The 16,716-nt window shown below is 38.9% G+C and overlaps 2 protein-coding genes across 2 annotated transcripts; both read right to left on the minus strand.

Annotated features, from left to right (window-relative positions):
• Nucleotides 1-1,186: 1,186 nt before the first annotated feature.
• ccdc39 (coiled-coil domain 39 molecular ruler complex subunit) lies at nt 1,187-11,972 on the minus strand. Its single transcript, XM_086172405.1, has 23 exons — nt 11,798-11,972; nt 11,007-11,126; nt 10,762-10,908; nt 10,511-10,669; nt 10,029-10,121; nt 9,733-9,861; nt 9,411-9,602; nt 9,186-9,289; nt 8,976-9,108; nt 8,667-8,861; nt 8,416-8,580; nt 8,194-8,331; nt 7,439-7,647; nt 6,957-7,080; nt 6,712-6,871; nt 6,495-6,601; nt 5,723-5,863; nt 5,408-5,587; nt 5,166-5,254; nt 3,505-4,199; nt 3,289-3,372; nt 3,139-3,218; nt 1,187-3,052 (listed from the first exon to the last, which is right to left on the minus strand). The coding sequence occupies exons 1-20, from the start codon at nt 11,894-11,896 to the stop codon at nt 4,046-4,048; spliced, it is 2,838 nt and encodes a 945-aa protein (XP_086028531.1). The 5' UTR covers nt 11,897-11,972; the 3' UTR covers nt 1,187-3,052; nt 3,139-3,218; nt 3,289-3,372; nt 3,505-4,045.
• Nucleotides 11,973-12,543: 571 nt separating this feature from the next.
• On the minus strand, nt 12,544-16,701 carry dcun1d1 (DCN1, defective in cullin neddylation 1, domain containing 1 (S. cerevisiae)). Its single transcript, XM_086172470.1, has 7 exons — nt 16,658-16,701; nt 15,838-16,051; nt 14,559-14,727; nt 13,865-13,995; nt 13,685-13,767; nt 13,506-13,602; nt 12,544-13,203 (listed from the first exon to the last, which is right to left on the minus strand). The coding sequence occupies exons 1-7, from the start codon at nt 16,658-16,660 to the stop codon at nt 13,127-13,129; spliced, it is 774 nt and encodes a 257-aa protein (XP_086028596.1). The 5' UTR covers nt 16,661-16,701; the 3' UTR covers nt 12,544-13,126.
• Nucleotides 16,702-16,716: the final 15 nt, after the last annotated feature.

A 16,716-nucleotide genomic window follows, 5' to 3' on the forward strand; every position in this document is an offset into this window, starting at 1 on the left:
TGAGACTTGAGGGCTGGAATGCACAGCTCAATTAACTTTAAGTATAATTTTTGGGGGGGGGGTTGGGGGTTCCCATGGATCTGTAGAAACGAAGCACCATAGGAAGCTTTTTTTTTTTTTTTTGCATCTTTTCAACTCTGCTGTGGTGCAGTTACAAAGTCCTACATTTCAATTAAAATAAGTGGTCAAAATGAGCCACTCTTTTGGCTCAGTGTTAATCTAATGTTAATTTAATTAAGAAATCATAGATCTTTTTTAGAGGTGGTAATACAGTGAACAATCATTTGATAAACTGACAGTATTTGCTAAATGTGTCCAGACATGTCTTGCAGATCAATTTCTCGGTCAAACAAAGGCGCGACAGTATGACACGTCTCTGTGCTTCGAGTGCCTCCAACTGGTGAAATATTATTACTTCATGTTATTTAATCTGTCATCTGAGAAGGTTCCTTTGGACAGCAGTTTGTGGATCACATATGTGACACGATATACATGTACTTGGATTTCACCCTGGTCTAGTATAATTCAAAAACACAACTTTGTTACCATTTTATAACAAGGGACACAAGTCATGAGGAGGGTTCTGAATTTGCAATCGAGAAGATGTTGCCTTCGGCACGAAACTAAAAGGGAGAACAAATGACAAGTTTCTATGGACGGTGTTTTTTTTTTCCTCTGGTAGATTTCATAATGATTCATAACAGTCTAGGTGTTGCAGTTTCCTGCATCGTCAAGGTTTAAAGTCCTGACTCAAGCAGTTCTTCTGCAAACCTTCATGCTGATTCTTTCAATTCTCAGAGGAACTGCATTTGAGCGTCACTGACTTAGGACACAAATTATTGCAGTGCCATGTGCTTAAAATGTTTTTAAATAGATAAGAACATTTTCACAGAGCTGTTTTAGTTTAATATGAATGATGTTTCGCCGAGCCGCCACACAATTTTCGGTTCCTCAAACTGGAAAGAAATGAGTAATGAGATACCACAAATAAAACGTACGAAATAACACATGCAGTGCATTATTCTGACTGTGAGATTGATGGCCAAACAAGTTGAAAAATATACTTGTGTTTCAGAAATTTTTAGAATTTAGAGAGTTACAGTTCTTCATATGAAAACCCAAGTAGAATAAAATAATAATAATAATCATAAAATTAGAAAAATAAATAAATAACGTGTATAAGATTACAACATTGCACTTAGAGGTGAGCAGGTCGGGCAATTATACAACAGTCATTTACAGTATTTATTGAAACATGAAAAATTCATTTGGTATAAAATTCCCTCTCTGCTCATGGGTAAATCGTAAACGGCCTAGAAAGCGCATTTAATCCATACATGTGCACGATAAACTACAAAATCCTGTGATGCTTTGAAAGCCAAATGTTTCATGTTTGAGATCCACGGACCAACTCATTATAAATATCTTGTCAGGGATTTTAAAATGAGAATTTCTTTGAATGAAAAAAAATCATCAGAAGTGAACAGGGTGCGTGACAGAAACTCAATGTCCTCATCATCAGACGGATGCAAGTGTACCTCTAATGGATTTGTTACGTGGTTGTTCGAAAACACCTTTTCACATCCAGGCTGATCTTAAGGGGCTTTTCTTTTGTTGTTGTCTTTTCATTTTCAAACTTCTTTTTCTTTCTTTCTTTTTCTTTCTTTCTTTCTTTTGTCAAGCTGTGATAGTATCTCCTTCCTCCTTCTCTGTCCTGCCCAGTAAACATCTTGGTCCTCAGTCTGAACCACTGATTAGATTTCACAGTTTAAACATGTATTATAACACAGTGAGTGCACCTTTTGGTTCTTCCGTGTTTTGTACGGCGGTTGTTTGCCACTATCAGTAAGAATAACAGGTTTTATTCCCCCTGAATTCAAACTGCATGTGAGGTTTTTCTCATAATAATAGAGGTTGTGGTAGCTGAAGCAATCCCAAGTTAGTGGAGGTGAGGCAAGTGAGTTGCAAAAGTGATACTCAGTTTTAGAGGCTTGCCTGAAAGTACACAACCCCTAAAGTTGTTTTTTTTTTTATTGAGAAAAATTATCATCATCTGTTGAAAATGTTAAGTTATTCAATTGTTATTGTCATTTTAATTATCCCGTTCAAATGCAATTGTTCCTTTGCAAAGGTATATTTTTAATAATAAGCCAATGTATGTTGTACAATCCATAGCAATTACATAACTGGCAAGAAATTGCTTTGCAAATGAGGAAGAAAATGTACATATTATAAATACACATTATGTAAGCATTCAATGGGTCAGGATTAATTTGTAATCTGATAGTAACTGAATGATGACAATTAACTGTGACGTTCTAAGTAAACTTACTAAATCATTTTGGAACTTTTGCCACACAATATAGTAATATACAAACTTGATGTCTCTTTTATTATAATCAAAGAAGACAAAATAAAAAACAGAACATTGAACATTTATCACACAGTTGTTTTGCTTCTGTTTTTCAACTGATTCATTGTCTTCTTGAAGTGATTTCATTTTTAAACAGCCCAGTTTGTTGAAACAAATACTTCAATCTGCCGGAAATTAAATTGAAAAAAAAACCCTGCTTTTCAATTTGTGCATTAAATCATAGAGCTCTTGAATTACATGAAATATTGGTTTGACTCAAAATTATCAATAATATAATAACTTGGTTTTAGGGCTCTGATGCTCTCATTGAAGAATTGTTAGTGCGTTATGTTTAATAATCAACAAATAATCACATTCCATCACACATTGACATGCAAAAAAATATCATAAAGAATAAATCTCTTGAATTAAATAAAGAATAAACACGATGCCATATCTCATGTAAAAATATTTTAGCCTGACCTTACAAAAGAGACCCATTTTGTCCCACACTGGCTTTTTCAACAGCGGATGATTAATGAACACAACAAAAGCTACATCATCAGAAAAGATTGGTATAAATAAATAAATGCTTCTCCATCCAGCAGCAACCAAAATGGATTTTCAGACTTTGACAATGTTTTTCACAGTTAAAGTGAAAGTAGCATTTGGTTGCAGTTGATGGATTACTTCTCTGAGCTGAAAGACACAAATAAGATACACAAATTACATCCGGGTCCCATGGCGTCACCAATGGATGTATGTTTTGGGAGTTTGCGAGTCACCTTGCTTAATATCACATTGACGTTTTGTTCATTTAGTTGACTGGACTCAGACTGAACGCTGACCTGCAGGAAAACCGCGACTGCGGGATAAAAGCAATCAGTTTCCGGTTGGACTTGTATGTCTGGAAGGCCGAGAGTAAAAACACCTACCCTGGTCGGACGGTAAATGTGATATCAGTTCTGTTGATCGCTTGGAGGACTGTGTGACTGACACCAGGGAGGTTGGAAAAGAAACTGAGAAAATATTTGGATAGAATTACACCATGTTAAAATTTAAAGCTTGACAGGATTTTGTTTTTCTTATAGTTCAAATAGTAGATAATAGATTAATCAAATCTTAAATATAATCCAGAAACAGATTCTTACCCGTACCGGACTGAGCAGCACATGATGACAAACCCATGGCGAACAGGACCAGCAGCTGCATGGTGAGACTGGATTCAAGAGAAAGCGTGAAACCTTTTCCCGGGATAGAGTTCCTTCTGACTTTTGACTTTGTGTGGGAACTTTTGTTCCATGGGAGAAAAGGACGGCCTCTTTCCAAAAGGTGTGGCACGTAAACGGCAGTCTATGTTTGTCCAGTTTGAATCAAGGCCAAAATCAAAACCTGCTATTTGAGGAATCACAAGAAACCAATGCACCGTTTGAACTGGTAAAAATATGATTTGTCATTTTCATTCAGAAAAAAAAAGAATTCATTAAAGTTCGAAGCTCCCGTTTAATTCAAAGAAATTCTTCATTTGAGTGTGTTTGATTAAAGTCTTAAATTACATAATTTACATAATACACGATCACTAGTGTTTTTGTAGTTTAAAGTAATCCAACACCTTAATACATAAAAAAACAAACTGTAACTAACAGGAGGACACTATTTCATCTTTCACAATTGTAACTGAATAGCAGCACGCTATGGCTTCTTCTTCTTGCTGCCGGTGCTGCTGGCAGAGCTGGAACATCTGGAGGTGGTGAGGGGAGGAGAGGCGATGTTCAGATCCAGGCCCAGCTCCACCGGCTTCAGGGCGGAGGCTCTGGGGCTGCTGCTGGCTGAGGACGCAGGAGACCTGCAATGCAGAGAGAAACATTACTCAGGTCTCTGCAGTCTCTAAAAGCAGAACAGGCACAAGCTCCTCCTCTGTGGACCAGATTCCAATCTCCATCAAGGGGAGCCAGACTCTGTTAGTTTCAAGCTGGACCCTAGTTACGCTGCCATAACAGCCATCCCATGATGCACTTTCCTTACTCCTCCCGGTCTTCCTATCCTGTCAGCACTCGATGTTCCCTCATCGATGCATGGTAGTAACCTCAAATCTTCTCCAACGTGTTTGGGCCCTCTCATTTTGCAGGGTGGTACGGCTTGATCTACAGCAGCGGTCCTGCCAGGCTTCCACCATTATTTCTGAATATTGAAGCTACAATTGCATCATTTCAGCTATTAACTGGCTGTGTAACTTTTAGCGCTACATGTGTTAGTAGCACTAGATCCAGCCTCTGTCTCTATCACGCTCTCGTCTTCTATCTCTCTTGTTTCTCGTTCTCTCTTTTTTCCCGTGTCGGTCGAGACAGAAGGCTGCCCACATTGAGCTTGGATCTGTCCGAGGTTTCCTCCTGATGAAAAGGTGAATGTTGGGTTTCTGTCAAATTTTAAAGAGTGCAGTCCGGACTTGCTCACATGGAAAGTTTTCTGAGACAACTGTCGCGATTATGCACTATAAAAATTCAATATGACTCGAATTGTCATTATTGACACCTCGCCATCAGTCGTGTGGTCCTCACTCACGATCGACATTAGAGAGAGCTTTAATGTGGTAGTAAATGACGAACAAAGTGAGAAAAGTAAAAGTAAACAATATTTAAGATGCAAACAGTGAAAAAACAACAAGGTTTAATAACAGTGACTTAAGTGCGGTAACACTGCAGTGAACTGCAATGGAGCTAAAAGTCCTCGGAAAAAAGTCATTTTTTCAAATAATATTTTCCAATTGCACACAAACATCTGCCTTAACAGATACATTTCTTTGCCATCTGACCTGAGAGAGGCGGAGCTGCAGGCGGAGTTGCATTTGGAGCTCCGGTAGCTTGTGGGAGTGGAGGAATGAGAGGGAAAGGGCAGATTGGCCTGAGAGAACAAAACAAAAGGAGAAGAATAAACAAGTTATTAAGGAGAGTTTGTATTTGCCATAAGACTTTGTTAATGTTTTACCCTGAAGGAGCTGTTCCATGAAGGTACTACCTGCTTATCTTGGATAAAGCACAACTGGCAGTTCAGTACCTGCATAAAGTACTTCTCCAGCGCTGACCTCAGGTCAGGTTTGTCCTCCACAGCCTCCAGCAGCATTTTGTCGATGCGTCTGTTGAATTCTCTCGCTTCCCTCAGCTTTATGTCCTTCTCCTCAAACGTCTCAGCCTTTGCGTTTCTCGCCAAGCGGATCTGCTTGGTCAGTCTGGAGCGCTGGTGAAACAACAGCAAAACAGAATTATGACAATCAATGATAAAGTGTTTTGATAACTGGATAAAACAAGCCCCATTGTTAAGTATATTCACATCATCGTATAGTGGCAGATAGATGTTGTTTTTTTATCTGACCTGTTTTGAGGCTCTGTCTATTTTCTCTTGCTGGGAGGCGATTTCCCGTTTTAGTTTGCTGATGAGCAACTGTTTGCTTTCAATCTTGTCTGTTTCCATCTGCTCCTCCTGCAGCAGACCCTCCGAGCTGTTGGTCATTTCCTGGACATGGAGAGCAGACACACACACACACACACACACACACACACATACACGCGCGCGCACACACATTTACTGACGTCATCGCAATTAAGTGTTTATTTCAGTGTTTGTTTTGTTTTTAATCTGGTTTTCTTAAAACAATCAGCTTGTATCAAATTTCATCAGAAGACAGGAAATAAGGAATTAAAGAATAATACCTTGTCACCTTGGAATTAGCTCATTTAGGCCTTATTATGAAAAAGACTGGACACTTTTTTTATTGGACAAATTGAATTTTTGATATGCTGGATAGAAGCAATGAAGTGAATGAAGAGAGACGTGGTTGTTGATGGGAATATTACCTAATAACGTGTCAAAATCACAAAAGATGTTGCAGTTCTGCCAGCAGAGCATAAAACTTGAATTTTATTTAGGTCAGTTTCTCCCTAAGGGCAAGCTGGAATAAATCTTGCACATACATATAAGAAATGACATTGATTTTAAAACTTTTTACCTCATCATATTTCCATTAACTTTTTTTCAGCGCAAAGTATGAAGTGACTAGGACAAGGAAATCTCTGATCAAATCAGGTTTCCTCCAAAATAAGGAAAAGTGATGTGTCCTCAGATGTTTGTGTCTGATGGAAGAAACCTGCAAGTCCTGCTTCAGCTCTTCCACTTGTTTCTTCTTGAATTTGAGGGTCTGCTCCACCTGTCGCAGGTGGTCTTCCAGCTTCAGCTTCTCCTGGTATTCCGGGCCTGAAATAAATAAGCGGCTCTGCATCAATTTACCGCCTCCAATTTGAAATATTTTCCCTTATTTTGCAGATCAGTCATTAGATGACTGAATAAACTGTTATCATACGTACTTGATTCCTTCACTTTGTTGAGAGATTTGCGAAAGGCAGAGTTACTGTTGTTGAATAACTGTATGGTGTTCTCCAGAGCTCTGTTTTCCAGCTCGGCCTTGCGGATTCTGTCGTCCAGAGAGTCTCCCTTCTGCTTGAGTTCCTCTCTCTCCAGAGCAGCCTGATAAAAACACGCAGAACAGACCCGCTTAGTGTAGAAAGATCTGTTATTGGCACAATGGTGTGTTTTCTAAACATCTTCTCACTTTTGTGATGTAGTATGCCTGGGATTGCTCCTCTTCTCCCTCGGGAGCTGCCATCGAAAGGGTCACCGCGTCGAAACGTTTCTTCATCAGTTCAGCTTTAGACAGTTTCTCGTTCAGTTCCACACTTGGAGAGAACCAAAGTTAAATTAATCTTTAAAAGTCAGATACTGCACATCTGCGTGTGTGTTTGTCTCAGCTTACATATGGACAGATTTTGTGAATGAAATGTTTGTTTTGGGCCAATATGAAGCTAATGGGCACATTTTGACAATGAATTACTTTTAGCCTTTTGCCCAAAGCTGTACTTAATATAAAAAGAATATTGGACGATTGATCAAGAAAGATTGTGTCGTATTGGCTACAAACGTCCAGTATTGGTACGGTTCTGGTTTCGGTCACTACAGAATTTATTCGCATAGTTAGTAATCAAAAAGAAAAGCAAGGTCTCCATGCTAGTTGGACTCTTAGCTCCAGATGTTCACCTGAATTTCTGTCTCTCCTGCTCAGTGAGCTTTAGATGCTGGCCGAGCATCTCCTTGTAGACCTTGATTTCATCCTCCCTCTCCTTCATGTCCCGCTGCATCTTCAGTTTCCTCTTTTCCAAAGACAGGACGCTGTTGGCTTTGTCGTACAGAAGGTCCCTCATGCGCTTCACCTCCATCTTCAGGATGTTTCGCTCCACCAGTTTGTCCTGATGAGGGCAGACACATTGAACTTTCATTCGCAATTGCTTCACACACCTTAAATGTCTCTTCTCCCTTTCTTTATGATTTCTCAGCAACAACTGACATCTAGTACTGCGGGGATTAACCCAAAAATTTCATCTCTCCTGGTCTTCTGGCAGTGTTTGCCTTATTACAGGACTGTCTCAAAAAATTAGAATATTGTTATAAAGTACTTTATCTTCTGTAATGCAATTAAAAAAACTAAAATTTCTTTTCTCATGATATTCTAATATTTTGAGATAGGATTTTTGAGTGTTCTTACGATGTAAGCCATAATCGGCAATATTAAAATAATAAAAGGCTTGCAATATTTCAGTTGATTTGTAATGAATCCGGAATGTATGACATTTTTTGTTTTTGTAATTCCATTACAGAAGATGAAGAACTTTATCACAATATTATAATTTTCTGAGACAGTCCGGTATATGCTTCCTTCTTGTTTCCTCTCAAGTCCCTCGAGTGTCAGCCATCACTGAGGAAAACACAACGTACCCAATAAAGCAGTTGGATACCTTTTTCCTGAGCCGGAGACTCTTCAGCTCCTTCTCAGTGGCGTTATGGATCAGCATCAGCTCCTCTACTTTGCAGTTGAGATCTCTCTTCTGAGCCTCTGACTTCTCCATCTCTTTTTTCAAACAGCGAACCCCATCCTGTGCGGGCCACATTCACAGGTCAGTTATAATTACAAGATGAAGGAGAGGAAGAGCGATGAGTAAACAAGCCTCTGGTCCGACCTCAGATTCCTTTAGCGTGTACGCCAACATGTTGGCTGTGTTTTTCCTCTCTTCCAAGGCTTTCGTCAGTTCGTCAATCTTGGTCTCCAGAGCTTGTTTGTCCTCCGAATCGATATCACCTTGGAGTCGCGCTAGCTTTTTACCAAGAGAGTTGATCTGGGTGTCCTGCAAATTGCAGAAAAAAACAGACACTCTGTGTAAGTAACAGTTTTATTACAGATAGACCTATTCTTGTGTTTGTGTAGGCGTGCCTGTTGGCTCAAGGTCATTTGCTGTCTGATCAGTTCTGATTCCTGCTTTCGGAGCTGGTTGTCCATGCTGATGATGGTGGTTTTGCTCCGTGAAAGTTGGGCAACAGAATTCTTCTCCTTATTCTTAAGCGCCGTTATGTTCCCTTTACATCGAAATAGCTCGTCCTTGCAGTTGCGCAGCTGGGAATCCAGATCCTACATAAAATAGAAATGGTTTCAAATGTAGGGTTAAAAAAATATATATGTATGTATCAGCATTCTGGAGATTTTAACAGCTAGTTTGTGAGAACAAGGTGTGAGCCTTCTCACCTTGATGGCCTCTTCCTCATCCTTTAGGTACTGCTCCATCTGAGCAGCTCTCTCCTCTTCACTAAGAACGGACTGCGTCACAGATTTCAACTTCTCCACAAGAGCTTCATTGTAGGTCCCGGCCCGCTCCAGCCTACAATGCCAACAGGCAGACAGCTGGGTCAACACGGGGTTAGCACACCTTGGGGTGCAAAGTAAGATCTCACTGACTTGTCGTCGTTTTCCTGGAAGTGTTTCTTCAGTCTGGATATGTGGGACGTCATGGATGCAGCGTCAGAAGTGACTCTGTGCAGGGTGCTTTTGCAGGTACTCAGCTGCGGATGTGAAAATAAAGTGTGTCACACCTCGAAAACAAAGCAGGACCCGTGAGTGATTTGTGACGTGTCGAGGACGCATTTAACATCGACTCCCGCGTCAGGGTGAGCAGCGGCAGACCTCATCTTGCAGTCTGATGACGTTTTTCTCTTCCTCCTTCAAATCCTGATGCAATTTTGCTGCATGTCTATTCGCAGCGTTTATCTTCCTCTCGGTTTCCTTGTTGTTGTTCCTCTGAGTTTCTAGCAGGTGCTTCCTCTCAGTGATTCCTGTGTTCCGTTCTCGGAGCTCCATGTTGACCTGAGCAAGTTTCTACATTTGTTTAAAAAAAAGAAGACTGTGATGAATTTTGCTCTGTTCACATTTAATATACTTTTTCATCATTCAGGAGTGAATGTGCTTTGGCTCAGGCCGGCAACTGAAGGTCATAGACCACGTTTACCAGCGCACACTTCTGCATCTCAGCATCTCGTCGCTTCATCTGTTTGAGGCTGTTCTCCCACTGTTGGATGAGCCGCTGAGTTTCCAGGTGGACCTGCTGCAGATTCTCGGTGGTTTTGTCCAAAGCGATCTTAGAGGAACGCGTGAGAGACACGTGACTTCCCGTGATCGACAGATTTATTACAAGTATTCATACTGTTTTTGGCCTCTGTTTTAAAAGAAGGACAAGACAACCAAACAAGCTTATTGGGTGAAAAATCTTGTTTTCTGAAAGGACAATGTGATTTCTTGCACCACCTGTGCAGAAATGGTCTCAGTCAGTTCCTTATCAAGGGCTTTGCGCTTCTCGTTGGCCTCCAGTCTCTTCTTCTCTATCGCCAGAGTGAGTGACTGCAGGAGGACAGATGGACACACACCAACAAACACATCAAGCAATGCACACTGAATACTGTCCAACCAAAGTACATGAGTCATTTGAGAATAAGTCAAAAAAATTCCCCAATAATAACTGGCAAACTATCTAGAAATCAGCATGAAAATCAATTGCTAGAGAGTTTAAATTACTCATATAACTAACATACGGATTTAAAAGAAGCAATAAAAATTGAAAAAAAAATAAAGGTGGAAAAGTGGTAAAAACAAAAACTAAAAATGGCAGAGCACTTGGCGTCAGATGGAATAGGCTGCTTTAAACAGATGTTATATACACTGTGTGTGTGTGTGTGTGTGTGTGCGTGCTGCCGCTGTGCAGACTCTCCATTCAAGCCTCGTCTCCTCACCTTGATCCTCTGCTCGTCCTGCTGGGCGTACTTGAGGATGGCCATGGTGTCCTCATCCTTTTGTGTGGACTCTTCCAAAAAAGAATCCAGGGTCTGCTGGTCCCACTTCATCTGACTCCTAAACTCTTCAAGCTTCTGTTCGGCTTTAAATATCTGGTTCTGGTGATGTGAATTGTAAAAAAAAAGTTTGAGTTGCTACTTTCAGAAACCTGTTCAGCTGATTCTATCTATGTGGCTACTGTTTGTGGGACCTCCAGCATGTTTCTCCTCCCTGCTGATGTTTGAAGCTGGTATTCCATCCTGGCAGCTTCCTGCCCCAGGCGGCCCAGCTCTCTCGCTGCGAGGGCCGTCATGTGGGATATCGCCTCTTCCTCCCTTTCCTTGGCTTTGCAGAGAGCCTACAAAATCAAAATGAGAAGATTTGTCATGGAGACACATTAAAGATACATGAAAATAAATATTCACACGGGTCGATTATATTCAAGGAGGGGTTTACCTCTGTGCTTTCCAGTTCCCGTTTAACATTTCGGAGGAATTCAGTCATTAACTGCTTTTGGTCTTTATTATGCTCCAGTTTGTTTCCTAATTGGACCATGCACTTCTCTTTTTCAAGAATCTGTGGACAACAATGTAGGAAAACAATTTACTAACCTTCCTTTTTTAAAAAGAAAGTGTCTATCTATCTATCTATCTATCTATCTATGTGTGTGTGTCCATACAAATGTAAACACATACACAATGACAAACAAATATATATATGTATATATAATATATATATACATATGTTATACATATGATTAAAAAAACGTTCAGGAGAAAATCCTTTAATGCTGAATCTTAATTACATTTTTTGTATATTTTTTACACTCTTTATTTTTTACGTCTTACTCATTTTCTTGCTTATGCTGGTTAATTGACACAGAAACGTTTCCATAAGATTTTGGCCTTTTTTGTAATTTCTTCCTGCTATCTAATTGTCGAGACTTCTTTTTTATATCCAGTTGAAATTTGATTGGGTTTTAATTCGAAACTCTGCAACATTTAGTGTTAAGAGTGAGCAATAAAAATAAGATAACAGGATGTGAATAATAAAAACAATACTGTAGAAACTAAACGTAATCGTCACGTTGCACGGGTTTATTATTGCTGGTCATCAATTTAAAAGTACAAAGTTTTCCTCTCTGTTGAACTTTCTGCATTTGATAAGTCTTGTTTTGCAATAAACGAAACGAAAAATGACTTCTGTGAATAAAGGACAGTGAATGAATTAAACTTCATATTTTTTACCTCTTCTATCAAAGCCTTGTTTTCAGAATTCGGCTCCGGGATGGCAAAGCGCTGCTCCCAGCCCACCTCCGATAAGACTGCGCCTACAAGTCTCGACATTTTCAAAATATTATCAGATGAGATGGAAAAGAATAAATCTTCAGTCGTATCTTTGGGCCGCTTCAGTGTTCCTCTGTGTTCCAGGAGCTGTTTGACTGTCGCCTTGGCAACGGCGGGAGCGCGAAGCCGTAAAATGCTGCCGCCAGAGGGCAGCACCTGTGGCAAAACCCATTATTTTATTTCAAAACTCACCATAAAAACCTGCTCAGGAAGATACTGAGGAGATTAATGGAATTTAAGCAAAATATTTTTATAAATAATTGACATTTTAAGAATTTCAAAACGGTCCAAAGGCATTCCATCTGGGCTTTTGTTTGTTACTTTCATTTTAATTTGGGGGAAATACTTTCATCAACAATCCTTTGCTTTGCCCTAAAATAGACTTGTGGAGATTGTTACGTGCACTACACCAGGAATACTCTTCATACACAAAAAGCCAGATTCCCTTGTTGATGAATAAAATTTAAACGATAATGACCTGATATTTATAACCCAGGAAAATGGTTTGTAATAATATGCATTAAGCGGAGTAACAAAATGTTTTTGTACTTTCTCATGGAACCTATGCATCATAATATCTCTGGGCACAGGCTAACAAAAGTTATTTCAATTAATGCAATACAAAAAGCAAATAGGGGGCTGACAGGTTCAAAGAGAGCAAACTGAAACATTTATTTTATCTTTATACATTCGTGTTTTAAGAAACAGCATTAGGCTTAAAAAATTACAAACAAAGTTTCATACTGACTTGTCACACAAATGCATCATAAAACAAAATAAGGAATGTACACAAGAGTATTAAAATTCAATCGAATATTTTTAGGACATTCCATCGCAAAAAAAAACAAACAAACAAAAAAACCCTTGTGTTTCAGCTAGAACAGGAGAGTGTCAGCTGATCTGCTTTTGAGCAGAGTCGGGCCACATCAGTGAACCAGGCGGGCCGAGACGGGGCCCCCTCTAGTTGGCTTGAGCGCACACACAAAGAGCCCAATACTGTAGATAAAAGTTCCAAATCACCACAAAATGACTGACAGTGATTTGCCTTTTTCTGTATATATGTACAAACACACACACACACACATACATATATAAAGTCTCTGCTGTGTAAAATAGTTCAGTCCTGAGGGTTGTAAAGGCAACATAGTTCTCAGCTCAGTGCACTAGTCCACTAGGTCTCTATTTGTGGCACTTGTTGCAGAAACCTCGCCCTGATGTTCAGAGAGGGGCTTAGACTGCAGTACTTTTGGTCCCGATGTGTGGCCGAGCAAACTCCACAAAATCATCAATGAGGACGGGCCACGCTCCTGTTAACCAGAGAAAAGTGAAAGTTTCACACAAATTCACAAATTTATCACAATTTTCATAGTGAGATATTAAATATCCTTCTCGTCACTGTCTGTGCGTCACAAAGCTGATTATCTTATGTGCAGGTGAAACAATGGGTGAGTATGTAAACACAAGAGTTTGAGATGCTTTAATATGTATTTCTATGACGGCTAATGAGGGCGTATTTCCATCCACTATACATCCATTCTCTGGTCCTACAATGTGATCAGTGCAAACAGAGAATCCCCCAAAAAGCAGGTTGTTCTTGTGAAGTACAAACCTTCCTCATCGTAATTTGACATGTCGTCTGTGATCATTGTGCTGAAATCTAGTAAGAGGTTCCAAGTGTCTTTAGGAATCGATCTTTTGTGGTGTTCCTGCAACACAAAGTCCATGGCACTTTAGTAGGTTTACCTCTTGCACACAGCAGGTGTACGCAGTGGGAGGCAGTGAACTTACAACTAAAAATGTGTTCCACAGGTCGAGGAACTTGAATCGTCCTGCCAGTACTAAATTCCAATATGCAATAGCCATTTCTAAATCTAGAAAAGAAAGGGGTAAAAAGTAAAGTGAAAATATACAGTAAATATGTGATATGTCTTTCCTCCCCTTAAAATGAGGAGCCACAGAGGTACTTACCCAAACCTTTCTGACCGGGATTCTTTGCAAAATTAAATGTAAACTGATAAAAATCCTTAAATCTTCCTTGGTCCTTTAACTCTTGCTCCATCTTTGGCAGCTGAGCTTTTAGTTTTTCTATACTGTCACATCTGGGGAAACAAAGTTTTATATAAAAATGTAAAAATGCATCTATTCACACCACACAGCACTTACATAATAATTCATAGCCTAGCATAACATAACACAGATGTTATGTTTTTTTTTCTTTTGTCAGGTATTTTGCCCTATTTGGAAGGAATTTCTAACAATAATTAATAACCACTTTTCAACTGGTTTGTGAATTTTTTGCTAACCGACAAGTTTTAAGGCAGAATCTTGTAAATATAAAAGAGCATTTGTAATTATATTAAGGCTATAGCAGATTTTTGTTTTGTACATAGATTATCTTTTTGCGTCAAGCTGTACTTATTCTTAGACCAAAGATGCGGCAGGCTGTTAAAATAGAGGGAGCTGGAGCCCTTGGGGTGTCAAGTGTGGGTTTCTGGTCTTGGCAAATGGTTTAAATGTCTGATAGGTCAGCGCCACGGGGTGAATCTTACTAAGAGAGGTCAAAACCACCTGTTAAATTTCAATTCCCTAAAAACAGGGGAATATTTTCAGATTCCTCCCTGGACATTTTCTTCTGTCTACTGACTTTAAGAGGTTTTCTTACCCCTGTTCTGCCATTCCATCCATGAACTCTTGTTTTGAGAACTCGCACTGCGTTGCTGCTCTGAACTTCCATGCTATGAGCAGAACACTAATACTTGCAGGGTCCAAACCAAGGTCATCACAGAACTGCTGGATCCCGTCGATGCCAATCTTGTTGTCATCGTGGGGGTCTAAGAGAGTAAAAATGTGACATTTTTTCAACAGCAATTGTAAGTGTTTTAGATGTATGTGTTGGAAGAGGGTCTACAAACAAAATGAGGTGTTATTCAAAACGATTTATTTCGTTGGTCCTTAAAATTTTTCTGATTTTTTAAAGGTATTATCAATGGTAGGAAATATGTTAATGTAATGTAATTTTTTACTGGTAAATTTTAAACAATTATTTTGGAACAAATTCTTACAGATATATAAACAACGTACAAACTAATTTTAAGTAATGTTTTAAAATGCTAAGTAATTTTTTGGGTGGGTTTAGCTAATTTCAAAAGTTACCAATACAATAATAGGATTTTCCAGCAATTTTGTAAATAGTTAAATGAATTAATTAATGAAAACTCATTCAGTAAATTCTCAATGAATAAAGATTAATTTAAAAGAATTGTGAGGAAAATATAATAAATAAAATGATCTGCTAGTAATGTACTGGCCTAAAAAGTGTCTGGCCTAAAAATCACAAAATTACATATTGCAAGTTTCTATATCAAAAAGCACAATACAATGTCACAGTTATTTGATATATTCTCAGCCCTGCTTTCGGTTTTATTTTGCAATTACTACTAGGTCAAAAAATAAGAAATCTAATCTCAGGAGAAATTATTTCGAAGGACAAAGTGAAATCTGGCATCCTTCCCTCTGCATCCAAATAACCAAATCAGCACCAAAGTTATTTTTCTTTACTAACACCGAAACAGTGTTCTTAACTAGCTTTTGCACACAAGATGCTTGTGGATGGATGGTTGGAGGTTTGCTTCTTAAACTAATTAGATTTACAGCGAGAGAAATAAAGAGAGAGATATAGTGACTTAAAAAAAAAAATTCAAAAAGAAAAAAATCAATATCAGCGAGTCTTTCCACGCTGCCAGGTTTTAAAAATATTGATAAGCATTCACACTGAGAACGTTCCTTAATGGACAATCCTCTCTAACTTGTATTTAAGTTGTCCACTGGTAATGCTATCAGCAAGAATTTATATCACTGCCAGGTCTGCGTGTTTGTCAGCTTTTGAGAGATCCATTTTGATAGATTAATCATATCTCTTACATTAAACCAGTTTTCCGTACCTCTGTATCTGTTGTAAAGCTGTTCAAGTTTTTTCTTATCTAACGTCCCCTTAAGATTTGAAACATAGAGGTCTGGGTTTTGGAAAAACTTGTCAGTGGCAACATCAAGTTTCCAGTCATTCTGTGACAGGCAGGTCAGTGCAGTCCTCTCATTGGATTGTGTGAAAATCATAAATTGGCGAATTTTATCCTTCTGTGAGGACTTCAGCTTGTTCTGCAGATAGTTCAGAAATACAAACTGTTAGACTTATGACATAAACAGCAAAGTCAAAGACCACAGAGCTTACTAATACTATGACTGTCAATTATTAAAATAAAATGTGAAAAAAGCTGCGCAACACCGACATAAACTAACTGTGATGATATCAAACTGTAACCACGAACAGTGAGCTCGCTGTTAGCTAGCTGTTAGCTACATTAATACTGACCCAAGAAAAAAACATACATCTCATAAATGGCAATAACCTGCTACCCTCACAGTCTTGACAATGTGTTGACTGGCATTTGGTTGCTAGCATGAAGAAATGCAATTTAACAAAACCATTCTGATATGATCGGTACTTATCACCGTTACAAAGGTAATAATTTTGATCAAATGGCTTAAAAGCTAGCTAGCAAGTAGAAGCTAACTAGGTGAGTTGGCTACTGTTATCGTGAGCTTGTTAGCTCTTGCTAACAGATATCCACTTTTATTTTTATGCCCATTTTTTAGGACCAAAAACAACAAACAGTCGTATTATTTACAAGGATGTGGTTTCTACACAAACCCATAGTGTAGGCACAACTGCATCAATAATACAGAAAACAAAAAAAATCTTACCATGTTTGTCTTTGCCCGACTCCCTTTCCTCCCATCCAGCTGGCTAAAGAGTGTAAAGT

Source organism: Fistularia commersonii, chromosome 25 (assembly GCF_037954325.1).
Source record: "Fistularia commersonii isolate RoL2024-O1a breed Wild chromosome 25, RoL_Fcom_v1.0, whole genome shotgun sequence".
Classification (NCBI taxonomy): domain Eukaryota; kingdom Metazoa; phylum Chordata; class Actinopteri; order Syngnathiformes; family Fistulariidae; genus Fistularia; species Fistularia commersonii.